General features: G+C 30.8%; 1 protein-coding gene across 2 annotated transcripts in view; it reads right to left on the reverse strand.

The window, feature by feature from the left end:
* Window positions 1-9,160, reverse strand: part of LOC145326915 (uncharacterized) — a 30,738-nt gene extending 21,578 nt beyond the window's left edge. For both annotated transcript variants that reach the window (XM_080170365.1, XM_080170364.1), the window contains exons 1-2: window positions 8,967-9,160; window positions 6,024-6,093 (exon numbers count right to left, since the gene is read on the reverse strand). In XM_080170365.1, coding sequence (XP_080026491.1) covers window positions 6,024-6,093; window positions 8,967-9,033 — 137 coding nt within the window. In that variant the 5' untranslated portion in view covers window positions 9,034-9,160. The remainder of the gene's footprint in view (window positions 1-6,023; window positions 6,094-8,966) is intronic.
* Window positions 9,161-18,434: the final 9,274 nt, after the last annotated feature.

Consider the following 18,434-nt stretch of genomic DNA (forward strand, 5'->3'; position numbering starts at 1 on the left):
AAAAACAAGATGTTTGTGTGTCTGTCTGTCTCTACTAATGGATCTCACTAACCACAGCTAATATGGTTCTCCTTTACAGAGTAGCTTCTTATAGGTCCTGGGAAGGTTTATAGCTATTTTTTGGGAGGGTACCTAATCTCTCCTAAGAGAAATAATCCCTAGAAAAGAGTTCCCCCTCTGCAAACAAAAATTTAATCTTTTTTTTTAAAAACTAAAATAAAAAACGAAGGATTATCAAATTTAACTCCCCAATCCTCTAATAGAGGCCTCAAAGGGCATAACTGACAGTATAGTATATATTGAAGTATTATTTCTATTTTTGTCAGTGGCTTCTATTCTTTTGATAAATTTCTAAGATATATTGACTCGACAGTATTAAAATTTTAATAAAGCTGAATGCTTACAGCTAACAGAACCATATTTTTTTTTGTGAAAGTAATAATAAAGGGTGAGCAAAAAAAATGCGTACCTTTTTAAAATTCAAATTGCACGGCTTGTGTTAATGGTAGAAAAATGTTATGCATATCGTTAGAACCGCTATGAACTCTATTTTTTGGAAATATAAAAACGATTCCTCTGCTACTTATAGTTAGGGAGCTACTTGTTAAAATGTCCCAATTGATATAAAACTTGACTTGCAAGTAAATTTTAAAAAATAGCTAAAAATTAGAGAAGATATTTTGCAAAAAGAGATGCATACATTTTTAAATTTCAAATTGCGCAGCTTGTGTTAATAGTAGAAAAATGTTACACATACCGTTAAAACCGCTATGAACTGTATTTTTTTGGAAATTTAAGAACGGTTCCTGTGCTACGCATAGTTTAGGATGCAGATGGTAAAATGTCCCAAAATTTACTCGCAAGTCAAGTTTTAAGTCAATTGATATAAAACTTGACTTGCAAGTAAATTTTAAAAAATAGCTAAAAATTAGAGAAGATATTTTGCAAAAAGAGATGCCTACATTTTTAAATTTCAAATTTCGCAGCTTGTGTTAATAGTAGAAAAATGTTACACATACCGTTAGAACCACTATGAACTGTATTTTTTTTGGAAATTTAAGAACGGTTCCTGTGCTACTCATAGTTTAGGATGCAGATGGTAATATGTCCCAAAATTTACTCGCAAGTCAAGTTTTAAGTCAGTTGGGACATTTTAACACGTAGCTCCTAGTCTATGCGTAGCACAGGAATCGTTTTTATATTTCCTAAAAATAGACTTCATAGCGGTTCTAACGATATGCATAACATTTTTCTACTATTAACACAAGCCGCGCAATTTCAATTTTAAATTAATTTTAATTAGACAATTTCTTGGATAATGTTCTTATAATTTGATACTTATCAAACCTAATATATGCATTAACAATTTTAAAATTTTGAGCTTTAGATTTTAAAACTTAATAAACCCATACATTTTATATTTTAACAAATCCTTTTGTAGATACAGAAAGTTTTGAGTTCACACTATTATACATCTTGAAAAGATTTGAAGCTTATCTGAATCCAGTTTATTGGTTGTTAACAGAAGACAAGATTTTGCTATTTTACAAGACAAAGCTAATAAAGATTAAAAGGATTTACATCCATAGTTAATTTATACAAATTTTTGACCATTTACTCTACTTTCATCTGTAAGTGAATAAAAAACTTAATGTACTTTAAAACTTAGAGTTTGTACTTTAAAAAGATTAAATTCATTGCTAATTGTTCAAATTTAGTTTAAAACTAGAAAATAGTTTTAAACTGAGATCAGTTTTGTTAATAATTCTAAGTGGACTAGAAACTCTCAGAAAATATAAAATTGAAAACAAGGATTATTGTTTAGTCACTCTTACAAATGTATAGTGGAAACATCTTATGACATGATGGTAATTTAATATGAGAGAACAAATATGGTGATAAAATTGACAAAATCTATTTGTGTAAAACTGTTTATCGTTGTTTATTCAACATTTATTGTATTTACTGGTACATTTCCACGTAGCTATGTAACTGTGTTCTTTGATACCATGTTCCTGGTTATTTCATTACTGGCATCATCTTGTTATATAATCTACCTTAAGACTAGAAGTGTCATAGAGCTAACCATTCTTGACAGGAATGTACCAAATCCTTAATATTCATATATTTTAGACACACTTATTTTATTAATTGGAAAAAAGGATGAAATATTTTAATTTGAAAATAATTTTGGTATCATTATTTAACAGGTTTTTGTTGCTGAACTACTTTGCTAAAATATTCTTCACAATCTTTACATATACAATTACACTTGTGGACATTATTAGTGTCCAGTGCTTAGAACTTGTCAACTTTCCCTGGTACTTGCTCTACACTTTATTCAACAGAATGATAACAATATCAGAGATGTCCACATTCATCTACATGTCATTTGCCAAGGTTATTCTCAACTGGAGACCAGATGTTTATGTTAGAATGAATTCAACTATAACTGTTGACATTGCAACATTTTTTGCAATCAGTTTAAATTTGTGCGATTTATTGATACGTATAAATCTTCATGTTGTCAATAATTGTGAGGACAGGAGCTCCTTTAAACTTTACCAAGCTGAATTTCAAAGAGAATTTTGTTTTCCAAAAAGACTAAACAAAACTGAAAATATTACACAATGCATTAGTTATGACCAGTCTGATGTATTTTACAAACTTGGATGTGAGAAATGTAGCCAATATCCCACATTATTTATACTTGCAATTGGTGTCATTTTCCTGGAAACCATTAAATTTTTTCAAGGTTTTGTTAGAGTTGCAATCAAAAATAAATCAAAGCAAGATTTGCATTTAAAGTCAAATCATCCAAATAATTCAACAAATCGAGAAGGACAAACTGATGACATCAAAGTCACATACAACGAAGATTTAAACATTTCTGAGGACAAAGATAATACCAAGCAACTGAAGCAAGAATCAGTTAAAAACAATCAAAATTCTGCTTTAGAATCATCTGTAACCCAACAAATAATTCACAAAAGTGTTACAAATCATTCTATTTTCACAGTACAGTCAGAAATCAATCAAATTAATGTCTTTGTAGAAAGAGACACCAGCACAAAGAGACCTGATGAAAAGAATAAGATTTCAAATATAATCACAGTTAAAACAAAAGACACTCCTGATTTAACAAATCACACAGAAATTACAATTGATAACATAATTGAAAAGGAAATAACAGGGGAAATCCCAACTAAAAGGTAATCTTTAACAATTGTCAGGGGCTGTGATTCAGCAATTGAATTCCAATTGAAATTGCTGAAAATTTTAATATTTTTGTGGCTAAATGTTGGCATAAACTTAATTTGTGCTATAATTAAAGTGATGTGGTTAAGAAGGAGAGGGGGGGGGGGAAGAAAGAAGAGAGTTGTAGGGAAAATTTTCACTTAAAATTGTTTGTCAGAATCCTGGTCCCTAGACCCTGATATTTGTAAAAAAAATCTATGGAAAAGTAAAGCCTTTAAATTCTTTTTAAGTTTAAAAAATTTATTTGATTATTTGTTTGTAGAATTTCTGAAAAAAAAGAGCCAAATCAGCTGATCCAATGGATTTTAGCTGTTGTAAGTTCCCTACAAGAAGTGACAAAATCTCTCTTGTGTAGAGTTTCCACTGTATACCTATTGCTCTACTTAGTTTTGATCATTTACATTTCAGGTAAAGTCTTAAACAACATAATTTTTAAAAAAGTACTTAATAAAAGTGCTATGTTCATATTTAATGAAAATAAATCAAGGATGTCCAAGCTTTTAACTAATTTTTTGGGGGGAATTTGGATATGGGGGTAAAATTTACAAAAAGGGGGGTAGCATTGCCCTGTAAACTTTTATTTATCTTTTTATATGGGGGGGGGGGGGAGGAAAAATATACCTGATTATTTAAAATAAGGTTTTCAACCACAACGGAAAGCACCAATTTTTTTTTTTTTGGGGTGGGGGGGGGGGTTATAATAAGTTTTGTGTTGTCTATTTCAACCCAAAAAATTACATGAAATTGACAACATCGTCAAAAAATCTATGCTTGTAGGTGCTGATGGCAAAGGATCTGAACAAATATACATGGGTAAGAGGCTGGTCTCATATCTTATTCCAGTTTTCTGGCTTCTAATGGATGATAAAGTTATGCTTTACCTTAAAGTTCAAATTGAGAAAAATATTAGAATATATACCTTTCGCTAAACTAATATTTCTCAACTTTAAAATTCTTAATATTTTAATCTTTATTTTCATCCATAATGAGGCAGCGGTATTCAGGGAAAAGACAATGGACAATAAGTTATTGTACGTACCCATTGATGACATGATAAATAAAAATTATTCATTGAAATGTTTGGACACAAATAGTTCGGAACCAACCACTAATAAATCAACGCCTAGAGTATCCAAAGCCCTAGACCCAGTTTTGGGTACCAGTGTAATTTTCAGTCCAATGTCCTTTCCCTCCCTGATAATGATGACTTACTGCATATGTCAATAAAATAATTGCATAATCTATGTTTTGATAGAATTTGAAAATAGTTATTGTTTTTGTCAATGTTAATGTATTGAATCTGTTATTAATGTTTAATTGTTTAATAATAAGGTAAAATTTATAACTTGGTACACTCAAAAGTATTATCTACCAATCTCAAAATTTAAAATAAAAGACTTCATTTGAATTAAAGTTTTAAATTTTACACTAATTTGCAAAATAATATTCTTGCTAGTTTTGTACTAGCTAACAATATAGTTGTAAAACCGTATTAAACTTTTATTTATTTTAAATCTGCACTACAAATATTAAATCCTTATTTTAAAATCAAAATGTTATAAATTCTTTGGATAATTAACCAAATTTTTCTGCTTTTCGTAAATTTCATATCATATCCAAAAATAAAACAAACTTTCTTAAATATTTTTTTTTACAGTACAGTACTTTGCTTATTTTTTTTCTGTTTAAAACTTCACAGTTAATTTTAAAAGAACATTACATCTCAAAAGTTTGGAAGGACAGGTTATTTGCATAGACGTCCAACTCTTAGGTTAGGGGTAAAGTGGTGTTTACCCCCCTCAAACTTTGAAACTCCTTATCCCCCCCCCCTCTCAAAATTATGATAAAATAAATTAGATACCCTCTAAAACCTTTGAAACCCATCAGTTGACCCCCTCAAAATAAAAAGCTTGGACGTCCCTGTTTATACATGGATCGGTCATTTGGAAAATGATTGATATAAAGCCCTAATTATACTTTATGTTTAAAGGAAGGAAGGATATATTTCTAATTAAATTAATTTCTATATTTTATTAGAAATAATGTGTTTTTAAATTTTGTTAATAAGAAAAAAATTAACCTAACATTGTATCTATTGTTAAATTCAAGTCAAAATATGTTGTGACACTTGATGTAGAAAATAAAATTCTTTTGTAGAAATTTTTTTTTTAGAATTATTGATTTTTCAAGTAATGTAACAAAAACAGGCTATTTTTATGGATTAAAATAAATTTCATCCTCATTACGCCCCTCATAACTTAGATATAGAGTAGGTGTACTATTACAAGCAAATCATAGACTTAAATCTTATATAAAAAAGTTTGCTTTGATACAGCAATAAATCTAAAATATATGACCTGTACGGTATACAATTATTATAAATAAAAGGAAACTTTAGAGACTAAAATACTCAAAATTCACCACTTTTTTATCTAACAGTGCATTTTGAGCATTTAAGTCACTTGATAATCTGCGTTTACCATTTCCTCTGAGTGCTTAAAAGTTTCACTTAATTTAATTATGTTATCATTTTTGTAGAGTAGCTTCTATATCCTATAATATAAAGTAGTAAGGTTTTTTGTGTGTTAAGATCTCGCTAACAACTGAACCGATTGAGTTCTCTTTTTTAAGAAAGCTTCACATAGATGCGGGAAGATTTTTTAGGCTATGATGTTTTAAGATTTAAGCCTTGGGATGGTTTAGGGCTATTTTTCTGTCTCTTTTTGCTCTTATATGCTAGAATACAATTAAAGAATATGACTTACTTGTTTGCGAGTGGTGAAAGGGTCCAATCATATCCCTTTAATAGTTTATCTACACATCCATCTAATCTAGCCTGATAACAAATAATCATGAACCTTCTCTTTGGTCATAAAAACTATAGGTACAGTGTTTTTAAAAGCGAAGCTTTTCTATAATTAGGGTCGGTCCGTCCGTCCGTCCGTCCGTACGTCCGTCCGTCCGTCCGTCCGTCCGAGATAGTTAGCTTTTATTCGTTAATTTAAGCATGTTAGAATTGTCCTATCGATTTCAAACTTTGCATGGTGATTTCTGTAGTAGTTAGGTACGATTTAGAAAGCGTAGCACCTCTATAATCATTACCAAAATGTCCGTACGTCCATTTTAAACATGTTGATTTTTTTACTTTTTTAAATAGCTTTTTTCGTTAATTTAGGCATATTAGAATTGTCCTATCGATTTCAAATTTTGCATGGTAATTCCTGTAATAGTTAGGTACGATTTAGAAAGCGTAGCAACTCTATAATCATTACCAGAATGTCCGTACGTCCATTTTAAACATGTTGATTTTTCTACTTTTTTAACAACAAATTTTTATATGATCTAATTATCCGTTTGATCTGATATTTGGTATATTGATTCCTGGGACAACAAAGAACAATATTTTAAGTGAAGCAACTCTATAATCAAGCCCTAAAGATGTAAGTATGTCCATAAACATTATCCTGTATCAAGCAGTTTTTCAACAAATTTACTTACATTTTTGCTTCGAATCTTATACTTTTATATTCTGATTATTCAGTTCAGACACTATACAAGTATTAATGTCCGTTTGTCCTACCGTTTCAGTGCTTCGCTTTTATGGATGTTGTCATCCTTGTTTATTATTATTTTTCATTTTTAGGAAGCGTAGCAACTCAATAATTGTGACTTGAAAGTCCAAACGTTCATATAAAACATACTGATTTTTGAACTTTTTTTACAACATTTCTTTATATGATAAAATTATCCTATTTATCTGATCCTATTATTATCTCTATAATAAAATCCTAAGAATGAAAGTATGTCCTTTTACTGAATCCTGTATTTACGCAACTTTGCAACAAATTTATATACAATTTAGTTTAGACTTGATTAATGTTCTGCTATTAAGAACTGAAACAATACAAGAGTTATTGTTCGTTAGTCCTTCCTTCAGATTTTAGAGCTTCCCTTGTATGAATGTTGTCATCCTTGTTATAATATCAATATCTCGGATTATTAGGTATAATCTTCTCTATAATCAAGTATGGTTAAAGAATTTCGATAAAAATATTCAGAAATTAAAAGATGGTTTATTCACATGATCCCAAAAGATTTTTTGTAAAAATACAATCTTCTTCTATAATTAGGGTCGGTCCGTACGTCCGTAAGATCTTTTCTCAAGAGTTTTCATACATATTATGTTAAAAAAAACTAATTCTTCATATTAAATGTTAATTATTATTATTATAAGTTAAGGGTTTGATCAAAATATCTTAATAAAAAATGTCTTCAAGTCAATTAATTAATTACCATAAAAACATTTTGTCATAAAATGCTCTTGAGTTTTACGAGGAATATTAGAAACAAGGATGACAACATTGAGTAATATACTTAAAGCTTTTTAAAATTAGTTATAATTAGGGTCGGTCCGTCCGTACGTCCGTTACGGATAGCTTTTTTCGCTAATTTAGGCACGTTAGAATTGTCCTATCGATTTCAAATGTTGCATGGTGATCCCTGTAGTAGTTTAGTCAATTTAGAAAGCGTAGCAACTCTATAATATTTCAACATGTTGATTTTTTCACTTTTTTAACAACTAATTTTTATATGATCTAATTATCCGATTGATCTGATTTTTGGTATACTGATTCCTGGGACAATAAATTACAATATTATAAGCGAATCAACTCTATAATCAAGTCCTAAAAATGTAAGTATGTCCTTAAACATTATCCTGCATCAAGCAATTTTTAACAAATTTACTTACAATTTTACTTCGACTCTTATACATTCATATTCTGATTATTCAGTTCTGACACTCTACACGTGTTAATGCACTTTTGTCCTACCGTTTCAGAGCTTTTATGGATGTTGTCATTATTGTTTAAAAAGGGAACAAGTAGCAGCCGATAAAATCACATTTCCCCCATAGCTTTATGGACCGACTGTGGACGGACTAACAAAGTAAATTTTAGGATAGCTTCACCACTAATAAAGTCAAGTACGTATTAAAAATAAACTTGATAATAGTTATTTCTTTCGTCGTATTATAAACCGCTTTCCGCGGATATAGAATGTACAATTATAAGATTAAAACTAGTTTTTTTAGCCCCGAGTTGCCGAAGGCACGGGCTAAAAAAACTGGTTTTAAACTCATAATTGTACATTTCTATATTCGTAGAAAGCTGGATATAATACGATGATAGACATAGTTTTTTCGTATGGATGAGAACCGGTTCCTATCCACCGGATTCGAATGAATGCGAGAAAACTTCTTATGATATTTACTGTTTTTAATTATGATGCATAAGGAGTTTTAAAGATATTAACTAGGAACTCAGATATTGATTTTATCTTAATAATTATGTTTTTATGTAGGGATTTAATATTTTTATAATAGTGTATAAAGTTTATAGAATTTGTAATAATAGTAATTTTGTCAGGAGGTTTCCCTCAAAGTGTCTAGTCGAGCAATAAAATACACTTTAATTTGAACTCTTTACTCAAAAAATCCCATAATTGTACAAGGGTAAAAAATGTAACGGCATGGTTTTCGACTATTCAAATTACAAAAATAATAAAATGACTAAAAATAATGATGGGAATGCAAAATCAGAGCTCTAGCTTTGATAGCAGCTCAGTAAATCCAATTTTCTTTATAGCTTTAAGAAAGAATTATAGTGTAGCTTCACTTCTGAAAAATGTTATGATGTCCATGATTTTTTCCTGTGTTTCGCTGTCCAACTCCTCGTACATGTCTAGATCCTCCATCATGGTTGTGTACCCTTTCATTGGTGGATAATATTAATACAAAAACAAGTACTCTAATTCAGTTATATCTATTTTTCAGTGTTAAGTAGGTATTTTCACTTTATTTATAGTACACAATCTCTTTTAATTAGGAGTATTCATGTTATGGCAATCTAAAAAGAAAAAAAATGAATTTTTTTTCACATATAAAACAGTTTAAATAGAAAAGACTTATGAATGTTTAAGGTTTTGCCCCTCATTGAATAACCTTAAAGGTTCTATTATTATACCTGTTTTATGTAAAAAAAAAACACAAAAGTTATAATGGTTTTAAACCCCCAAACTTCTCCGAAAAGGTCAAAATGTTTTTTCCCCTTAAAATGCTTCATTGAAAATAGGGGGGAGAGTAGTTTTTTCCCATCGCCTCTTCGAGTAGGGCAATATCTTATTAAAGAAATCATTACTTAGATTCGAGGTCTTACAGAACAAAACATACATTCCTCAAGTTTGTAAAATTCATCCTAACTTTTCTAATAACATTTAATCATGAACTATCACATGTAAAGTAGTAAAGCTGAAGCATAAGGCTATACTATTTTCATATTCAAGTCTTTGGGTGTTCTAACGCTATTTTTATAAAAATAAATAGTTTGTTTCTCATGTTTATAATAAAATATCTCTGTGTATCAGTAGAATCTTGCTAACCGCTGAACCAATATGGTTCTGCTTTACAATGAGGCTTATCATAGGTCCAGGGAACGATTATAACTATTTTTTGGAATATCATACCCACAAAAAATTTAGGGTGGCATTTTCTGTTTTTTTTTAACAAAAAAATCGGGAGGCAAATCCAACCCCACCCACCCCCTCCCTTCACCTCAAATATCCTTAGAGGCCTCTTGGGGCGTAGCTGCTAGTTTGAAATAAATCATATAAATTTAACACTATCACATAAGGAGATCTATAAGTCTTTGGGGGTAAAAGACAAACTAACTCAAAATCTGCCGCTAAACTCAAAATCTATCTCCGCTAAATTCTCATCGGAGTTAGAAAAGGGGGCATAAACAAGAGGAAGTGGGTAAAAGGGGGGGGGGGAAATAGGGGAGAAGCCTCGCGCTCAAACGAGGGGGAAAACACGCAAGAGACAGGTGTTAAAGAGGTTAGTTTACACGAAATGGGCGTGTCACGAATTCAAACCCCTCCCTCCCTAAAATTTATCACCCCAGACGTTACCCACCCTCTTTTGGTCACTCCCTTTCCTACCCCATCCACCCTCTGAATTTGAAAATTGAAATTCATTCGTCATTAGTATGTGCCCACATTAGTGTTTCATCAAAACTACAAATTTTCAGCATCGTACCCACTCTATAAATATTGTATGTACGACTGATCGTCCGTTGTAATAAACCGTTACAAACAAAGTTTCAATCATCTCTTAATAATAATCTATATAATTATCAAAAGCGAAGCTATCCTATATTTATTGTAGTTCTGTCCGCCCTGGAAAGCTCTTATCGCAAGTTTAGTCATGTTGAAATTTATCTATCGCTTTAAACATGGCATGGCGGTTTCTGTGATTTTGGAGGCGTAGCAACTCTATAATATATCTGTATCTACATTTTTTAAAACATGATTACTTTAATCTTTAATTTTTTCTTATGAGATGAATATTTAAGCGAAAAACCTCCATAGCTAAGTCTTCAAATGTAAGTATGTCCATATTAAACATCCTATAGAAGTAATTTTGGGATATGTGCAATTTATATCAATTTATCAGCCATTGTCTGGGTATTGGAACAAATGAGGATTCCTGTGACAATGTGTAAACACCGAGAGTAAAGTATGTGTGGACTGGGTATTTGGACAAATGAAGGTTCCTGTGACAATGTGTAAACACCGAGAGAAAAGTATGTATGGACTGAGTATTTGGACAAATGAGGATTCCTGTGACAATGGGTAAACACCGAGAGTAAAGTATGTGTGGACTGGGTATTTGGACAAATGAGGATTCCTGTGACAATGTGTAAACACCGAGAGTAAAGTATGTGTGGACTGGGTATTTGGACAAATGAAGATTTTCGCCGCATGACTGGACAAGGGAGAAGGGCGACCCCGCCCGCACATCCGCTCGCGCGATTTCAGCAAGGCAGATGAAAACAATGCTGTTTACATAATTATCTTATAAGCATTTTATCATTTTTGTTTGTAGACAATTAATTTCGTGGTAAACATGAGACAAACTATGAATTTATGGATTTTTATACGTTTATAATAGATACGAATTACAAAGTAAAGGATAATAAATAAATAGGATGGTCATATTTTAGATAAAAAGTAGCATAAATCAATTATGTATATTTGATGTATGAAACATTGTTTCTGTTTTGTTTTTATAGAATCTCAAGTAAATTGTTTATACAATTAAGATTTAAACCATAATCCATACTAAACATTAGTAAGGATGAGTGTTTATCAAGATGGACTATTTTAAACTGTTTTTCATAATCATTGTTTGTTGTAAAATAACAATTCTTAAACAAGGATCTTAAAATATTTGACGAAAATATGATGAACCCTACATCTCCAATTATTATTGCAAAGTTACACCTGCTGAGAAATAGAATTATTGGCTGAAAAGTATTTTTTTTTAATAAAGTACCCAAAGCCTTTGAACCTTTGATAATAGATTGATTGATTGATTAGCCATAGTCTCTTAGGGTTTGGACCTAAGTAGTCATGGAGTAGGCTGAGACACTTTTGTATAGCCACTAGAGCTATCAAGCTCCACGTTCAAGCACATTATGACTTGACCCGCTATCTCATGAGAGCTACTCATTATTACCTCACCCTCGCTGAGTATGGCAGGTGTCCCAAATTAAGTCACCGTAATGAATGACGCTCTCCGCAGAGGAGCTTGGGATAAGGGTAATACTGATATTATGTACTTTACTATTAAGTATCCAAACTTACTCAATAATCCCCTTCTTACACAACCAGGGGAAGTTGCGTGAATGTATTCAACTGAGAAATTCGAGTTGCCACATGGGGACTAGAACTCGAACTCTCATCATCGTAACTCAGTGCGTTACCACTGAGCTACGACGCCCCTTTTGATAATAGATCGAGCTTATGAAAACTTAATTGACAAGTATAATTTACAGCCCACTTCCAAACCTTTCTCTTTAGGTTATTTTTGCTTGTCTTGAAATTAAAAAGAATATTATTTTTTAACTATTTTTTTTCTTTTTTACAAACAAAAAATAAGGAATGAAATTTACTTCATGACACATAAAGGTTTAGTCACTTTTGCATGTGTCTAAACAACTTAACAAGTATTAGGCCATTTTTGTTTTATCATTAGGAATAACTTTATTTCACTCGCCCGACTGTAGCTGAAAACAAGGACCGCCTTGTTTCAGCTCCCCCCTAATATCCTTTCCCTTTTTTTTTTATTTGCTGCACTGCCCACCCAAAAATATGTTCATTAATAAATGATCCAAATGTTTTAATTTTATATATAATAAATTAAAATTTTTTTACTAAACCTTAAACTTTAATGTCCACAAGTTGTTTGAGGAGTTTTAAGAACTTTGTGAAAATGGGATGATTTGAAAGACGCTTTGACAATATTATGATAAGAGTATGCATTGGCATATAAACAGGCACCACTTATGAACATGCACATTAAATTCATGACAACTGTAATCAGTTTATAAAGAATAATTCACATATCGAGACTTATAACTCTAAAGAAATCTTACACATAAAATCTTAATATCAAAAAAGTTGAATATCCTTGTTTCAAGACAAACACAAGTTAAAAAAATATTTTAGTATTTGATTTTCAAACTGTCTCCAAATATAACTAGTTAATTTTTTTACAATATATTATAATATCGCTTGTTATTAACAATTTATGTGCTATTTTATAAACTGTATATATTAATAATTCAAGACTATGTGATTTAATTATGTATAGTTTGTTCTTAAAGGAATAAATTATTAAATAAGAAAAAAAAATTTTAGGCCTTGGTAAAATTTAGAATTTGAATTTACTGCATATTTTCTATCATTAATTAGATTAGGGAAATAAACTTTATAGATAATATTTCTTAACATATATTTTATCTTTATTCTATTAAGTGTATAAACACATTCTGCCATTGGTTTTACTTTTTCGGGTTTTATACTGAATTATGATTTGATCTTATAAAGTAGCAGTGCTAAGACTTTAAAACCAACGAATTGAAAAAAGGGTTATTTAGTACATCAAAATTGAGGAAAATTAATTTCCAATACAGTTTTGAAACCGGTTATCAGCCACACCGAAAAATCATATATAGCATCGTATTACAGAAATTTTCTATAATAAAAACAAATTTAATATAATTTTTTATTTTATTATTCGAGGAAAACTGTCTATGAAACGAAGCAAAAAAAACTTTTATAGCTCTCATTTTCTAACATTTTTGTTAATGAAAAAAACATTTTAATAGAAAATTCAGACAGATTTTATGATAATCTTAAAATTCTATAAGAATTCCTCTCCGTTAATATACAGTAGTAAGTTTTAGTTTTTCTGAAGCTTAGGATTTCGGTAACTACTGAACTGATTCAGTTCTCCGTTTATGGAATCTTCTTTCAGGCCCTTGGATGGTGTTAGGCTTTTTTTTATTTCATATAATTCATCTGATTTTTTTTTGAAATATTGATTTCTACTACCACAAGATATAATGTTATAAGTGAAGCTCTCTAGAATTAAGAACTAAAAATGTAAGTATGTCCGTAAATAGTATTCTGTTTGTCCTACTGTTCCTGAACTTCGCTTTTATGGATGTTGTCATCCTTGTTTCACTAAAATCAGCAAACCCCATTCATATGTATGTTTATTTAATTGACAAAAACAATGGTTATCTATTTTGTTTATTCTCACTCTCTACTCAGGGAAGGAGAGAGTGGACGTTGGGCTGTTTATTACACTAGTCCCGAAATTTTTCATTTCTTTTTCTATTCGTTAGCTTAACAACTTCTGGGAATTTTTACAGGTTGGTTCATTAAGATGGGTGTCTAATAGTTTCAACCACTAATTGTAATCTACAGAAGGGGTGATTTTGTGTATAATCATTAGGGATGTACATCAATTTATCGGCCATTGTCTTATCCCTTTTTATCCCTGCTCTCTAATGTACTCACACACACACGCAGTGCTAAGTCATCCAATTAGGAAGTATCAACTTTAAATCGATATATTATTACTTGGATGTTGCACCAGATTAAATTTTCATGCATTCAGATAGAGAAATACTTGAAGCTGGCTAAAATAACGATACCCCCATCCACCCCATTCATTCATTTCCTCTCTTCCTACTGGATGAAGGAACTGGCAATTAAATGAGGTCAATATTAGCAAGCTTAATTGACGACAAATTTTATACTGTCAATATATCCATGTATCCTATATCCATTCAACATTAATTTCTAAACAAAACAAGGATAAGAAATTCAATCACAAGTTCAAATTATAAAATGCTTTAGAAAAAGTTCTAATCCTAAAAGTTATACAATATAATTAAAATAAGAAATATTAAAATGAAAAATTAGAAGATTAAATCTAGTTTTGTTAGCCCCGAAGGAACAAAGGCCCAGTTTTGGTATTGATCATTTTATCATGATTTCAATATTCGTGGAAAAATTGTTTGTAATACGATGTTATACATGCTTTTTTAGTATGGCTAAGAACCGGTTCTAATACTTGGATATAAATCGGTTTCGAAGCCATACTGGAGGAGTGCTTCTTAGGAACCAACTATACATAGAGTTTTTAATTTGGTTTAACATTGATCTAATAAAAAATCAGACAAAATAAAGAACAGGAGAATGTAGCTAAAGAAAAGCTTTGCTGTAAAAGATCGTGAATAAAAAGTATGTTAACCCATTACCATTTAAAGTTATGGATCTGTCAGATATCTATAATAAAAGTAGAACGATGTCTGTCTGTCTGTCTGTTTGTTTGTTTGTATCAAAGGATCTCTCTAACCGCTGAACCGATCGGGTTCTCCTTAACAGGGTAGCTTCTCATCGGTTCCGGGAATGTTTTTGGGGGAGGGTACCTCCCCTATAAAAAATTACCCCCCCCCCCCGAATAAACAAAAAAATTAAACTAAAAAAATGGGGTTAGGGGTGTAGTCGATGCCCCCCAAAAAATCAAAATTTAAAAAAATGCATTTTGGGATTCAAATCCCCTTTCCTCAAGTGCCCCTTAAGAAGCCGCTAATGTATTTTATAATGTATGACGGCATTTTTTTATAAATTTAAAAAGGGGGGAGGGGTAATTGTTTGTCAGGTTAGGTTAAATTGGGTACTGTGTAGCCCCGCAGTGGATGTTGGGATGTAAATTAAACTGAAACCCAAAGTTTTATGAACATGCTCTCTCATTGATTGGCTAAAACATTGGGTTCTTTTTATAAAATCATGCTAAGTAAGTTTGATATTCCAATATAATTTTAATCTAGAGAAGGGTTATATTATAATTACTGGGAATATACATCAATGTATCGAACATAGGTTTGACCCTAAATATTTATAACATCTTATAGCTATAGATACTAATACAATGTGTTGTTCTAAAATCGATAGAACCCTAACTCTATGGAGAAACAATTATGAATATCATAAAAAAGTGTGTATCCATTTACTATAAGGGTCTGCCATAGAAAAAAAACAGTAAGAACCAGCAGCTCTTTTGTCACCTCTCCCCATTATGATATATTGACACCCAGTGATCTTAAGTGTAAGACAATTGACGATAAATTGCTCTACAACTCTAACTATAAATTCTATAGCCTAAAATTAATGACAGAAAAGTTTGACACTGCTCATTTGTTCCAAACCAATCAAGTTTTGATAAAGTATCAGAAGAAAGCCAACTATTGAGAGGAAGTGTTTGTAAAACAATGGGCATTACAATTATCCACAGCATAATGTAACCTCTCTTTCAAGGGTTTAAAAGTTTTTTCCTTCATATTTTTTTTCTTTTCCTATTTTAAATTCTATTTTCATTTTCTATGTAGTTCAAAATTGTAATTTTTATGTTTAGTCATCTTGATGACCAGGGACAAACGATATGGCAAAAAAGAATATTTTTTTTTTAAGCGAAGATTTTCTATTATAGGTTCTGTATTTCCGTAAGCAATAGTTGGCTCTGTTCTTAGATTTAGGCACGATAGTTCTATCGCTTTCAAACTTTGGATGATGTTTCCTGTAACAATTACAATTAGGTTAGAATAATTAACCACTAATTGATGTTGTCATCCTTGTTTTTTTGCTAACTTTTCTGCATGTCGATTTTAAAAAAAGAATAAAATTAAAAAAATATATACAGTAAGATGTAAAATCAACATTTTGGAACATAAATAATCTGTTCCATTGTACTATCCCTACATTCGTGAGTTGACCAAAACAAATACACTAAAATTATCATGCTTTCAAGCACGAGCCATATTTGCGAATTTTTAAAGCAACATAAAATTAATGAACATTATAATAAGCGACATCATCAATAGTCTCAAGGGCTTTATGCAGCTTAGAATTGTCATGTCGATTTTAAACTTTGGATAGTTAAGATTAACAAACAAGTAGTTTAAAATCCCCCACAGCAATTTTAAAATTTTGTCATAATAAACAATTCAACAACTCTGATACCTAAATTTATAAAAATAGAAAGTTTAAATCACCACTTACCTAATTAGACCGATAGGAACAAATTGTATTGGTTAGAAAGTTTTTGATTTTGGTACTTAGGGCAGGTATTTTTAGTAGCGAAGCTACTCTATAATTCACTTTGTCTGTCCGTCAGCTCTGTAATGCTATGGGAGATTTTCTCGGCAGCTATTGAAGATATATGACTGAAACTTTTGGTGAAGATTCCCTATATCAATAGTATCAAGTGTATAATTTACTTTGTCTGACAGTTTGTGGGTCATGCATAAAAACATTGTAAATCTTTCTTAGAATTAATTTACACATTTATCAACTGAACACCTTCTCGATGATCAATTTTGTCGGTTTGTCCTTCCATATTTTTTAGTGATCACTTAAAGATTTTTTCATCATTGTTTTTTATTTAATTCATAAGATAAGTTAGCAAAAAATAGTTGAGCTTAATAGGATAAAGCTAAACAAAATATAAACAAATATCCTTCACTGATATCTGATCATTATTGTCCATCTAGAGTGACAAATCTATTAAAAATTTAACATTTAATACTTCCTTAAATAAATATAAATAAACATTTTACATAAATCTCTGTTGAACCTAGTAAAATTCTGGTGACATTTAAGTTAAGATGGGGTTTGTCGATAGCATGTCAGTTGATTTAATTGTTCATTGCTGAATTTTTAAAAAAGGATGACAAATCAAAGATCTAAATACATTTACGTGGATATTAAAGCTAACTTTGAGCATTAACGCTTTTCTAAAAATGACGACATAATTCTTAAGTTGATAACGCTAGGTTCAAAGTTTTGTAGGGTTGTTGTTTGACATTTTACATTATAATACAAAATTTAGATTGATTTTTCCCTATACAATTGTTTATAAAAGTCTTAATTAGGGTATTTTAAATTGTTAAATTAAAATATTCAATATATGTTTTGATTATATATACATCAGTCTGTCAATCGATATCACGGATAGCTCTGATATCCTTATGATAAAGTAACAGGATCAGTGTGTGTCTGTCTGTCTGTACTGATGGATATCGCTAACCACTTAACCGATATGGTTCTCCTTTACAGGGTAGCCTTTTATAGGTTCTGGGAAGGTTTATAACTATTTTGGGGGAGGGTATCACCACCCTCCCAAGATAAATCACCCTTTTTAAGATTATACCTCCACCCCCCTCAAAAAATTGAAAAAGCTTGGACGTCCTTGCACAGGTATTATAAGTTTTTTCGTTTTTGTTAATTCCTTTACCTATCAGTGGAATATTGAATATATTGTTTGGACCTAGTTATAGAGAAAATCTCTTTCCCCTTGGTCCAGGGATCTCAAGGGATAAGACGATGGAAGATGAATTGATTTTCATGATAAACAAAATTACCCCATCGTTATATCAAATGTTTTGGTGGAAAATCTTGGATATTTCTTATTTAGAACCAACCGGTAATTTTAAAAAAGGGTATTTTTGATTCAACGAATATGATAACTTAGTTATAAAACTTTGGTTACCAGTGTTTTCACAGTCTATTATTCCCTCCTTCCCTGCTATTGCCTTACTTGTCTAAACTCTAAACAATACGTCTCAATATCATGTCAAGAAATTAGTAGGCTATTCAGGGGAAGGGTTATACCTAGCATAATTTCTCCTCCCCTGAAATAGTTATAAACCTTCCATAAACTTATGCGAAGCTTCACCGTTATGGTTTAGCGATTGGCGAGATCC

Source organism: Acartia tonsa, chromosome 8, assembly GCF_053477335.1.
Source record: "Acartia tonsa isolate MP-2025a chromosome 8, ASM5347733v1, whole genome shotgun sequence".
NCBI classification, from domain to species: domain Eukaryota; kingdom Metazoa; phylum Arthropoda; class Copepoda; order Calanoida; family Acartiidae; genus Acartia; species Acartia tonsa.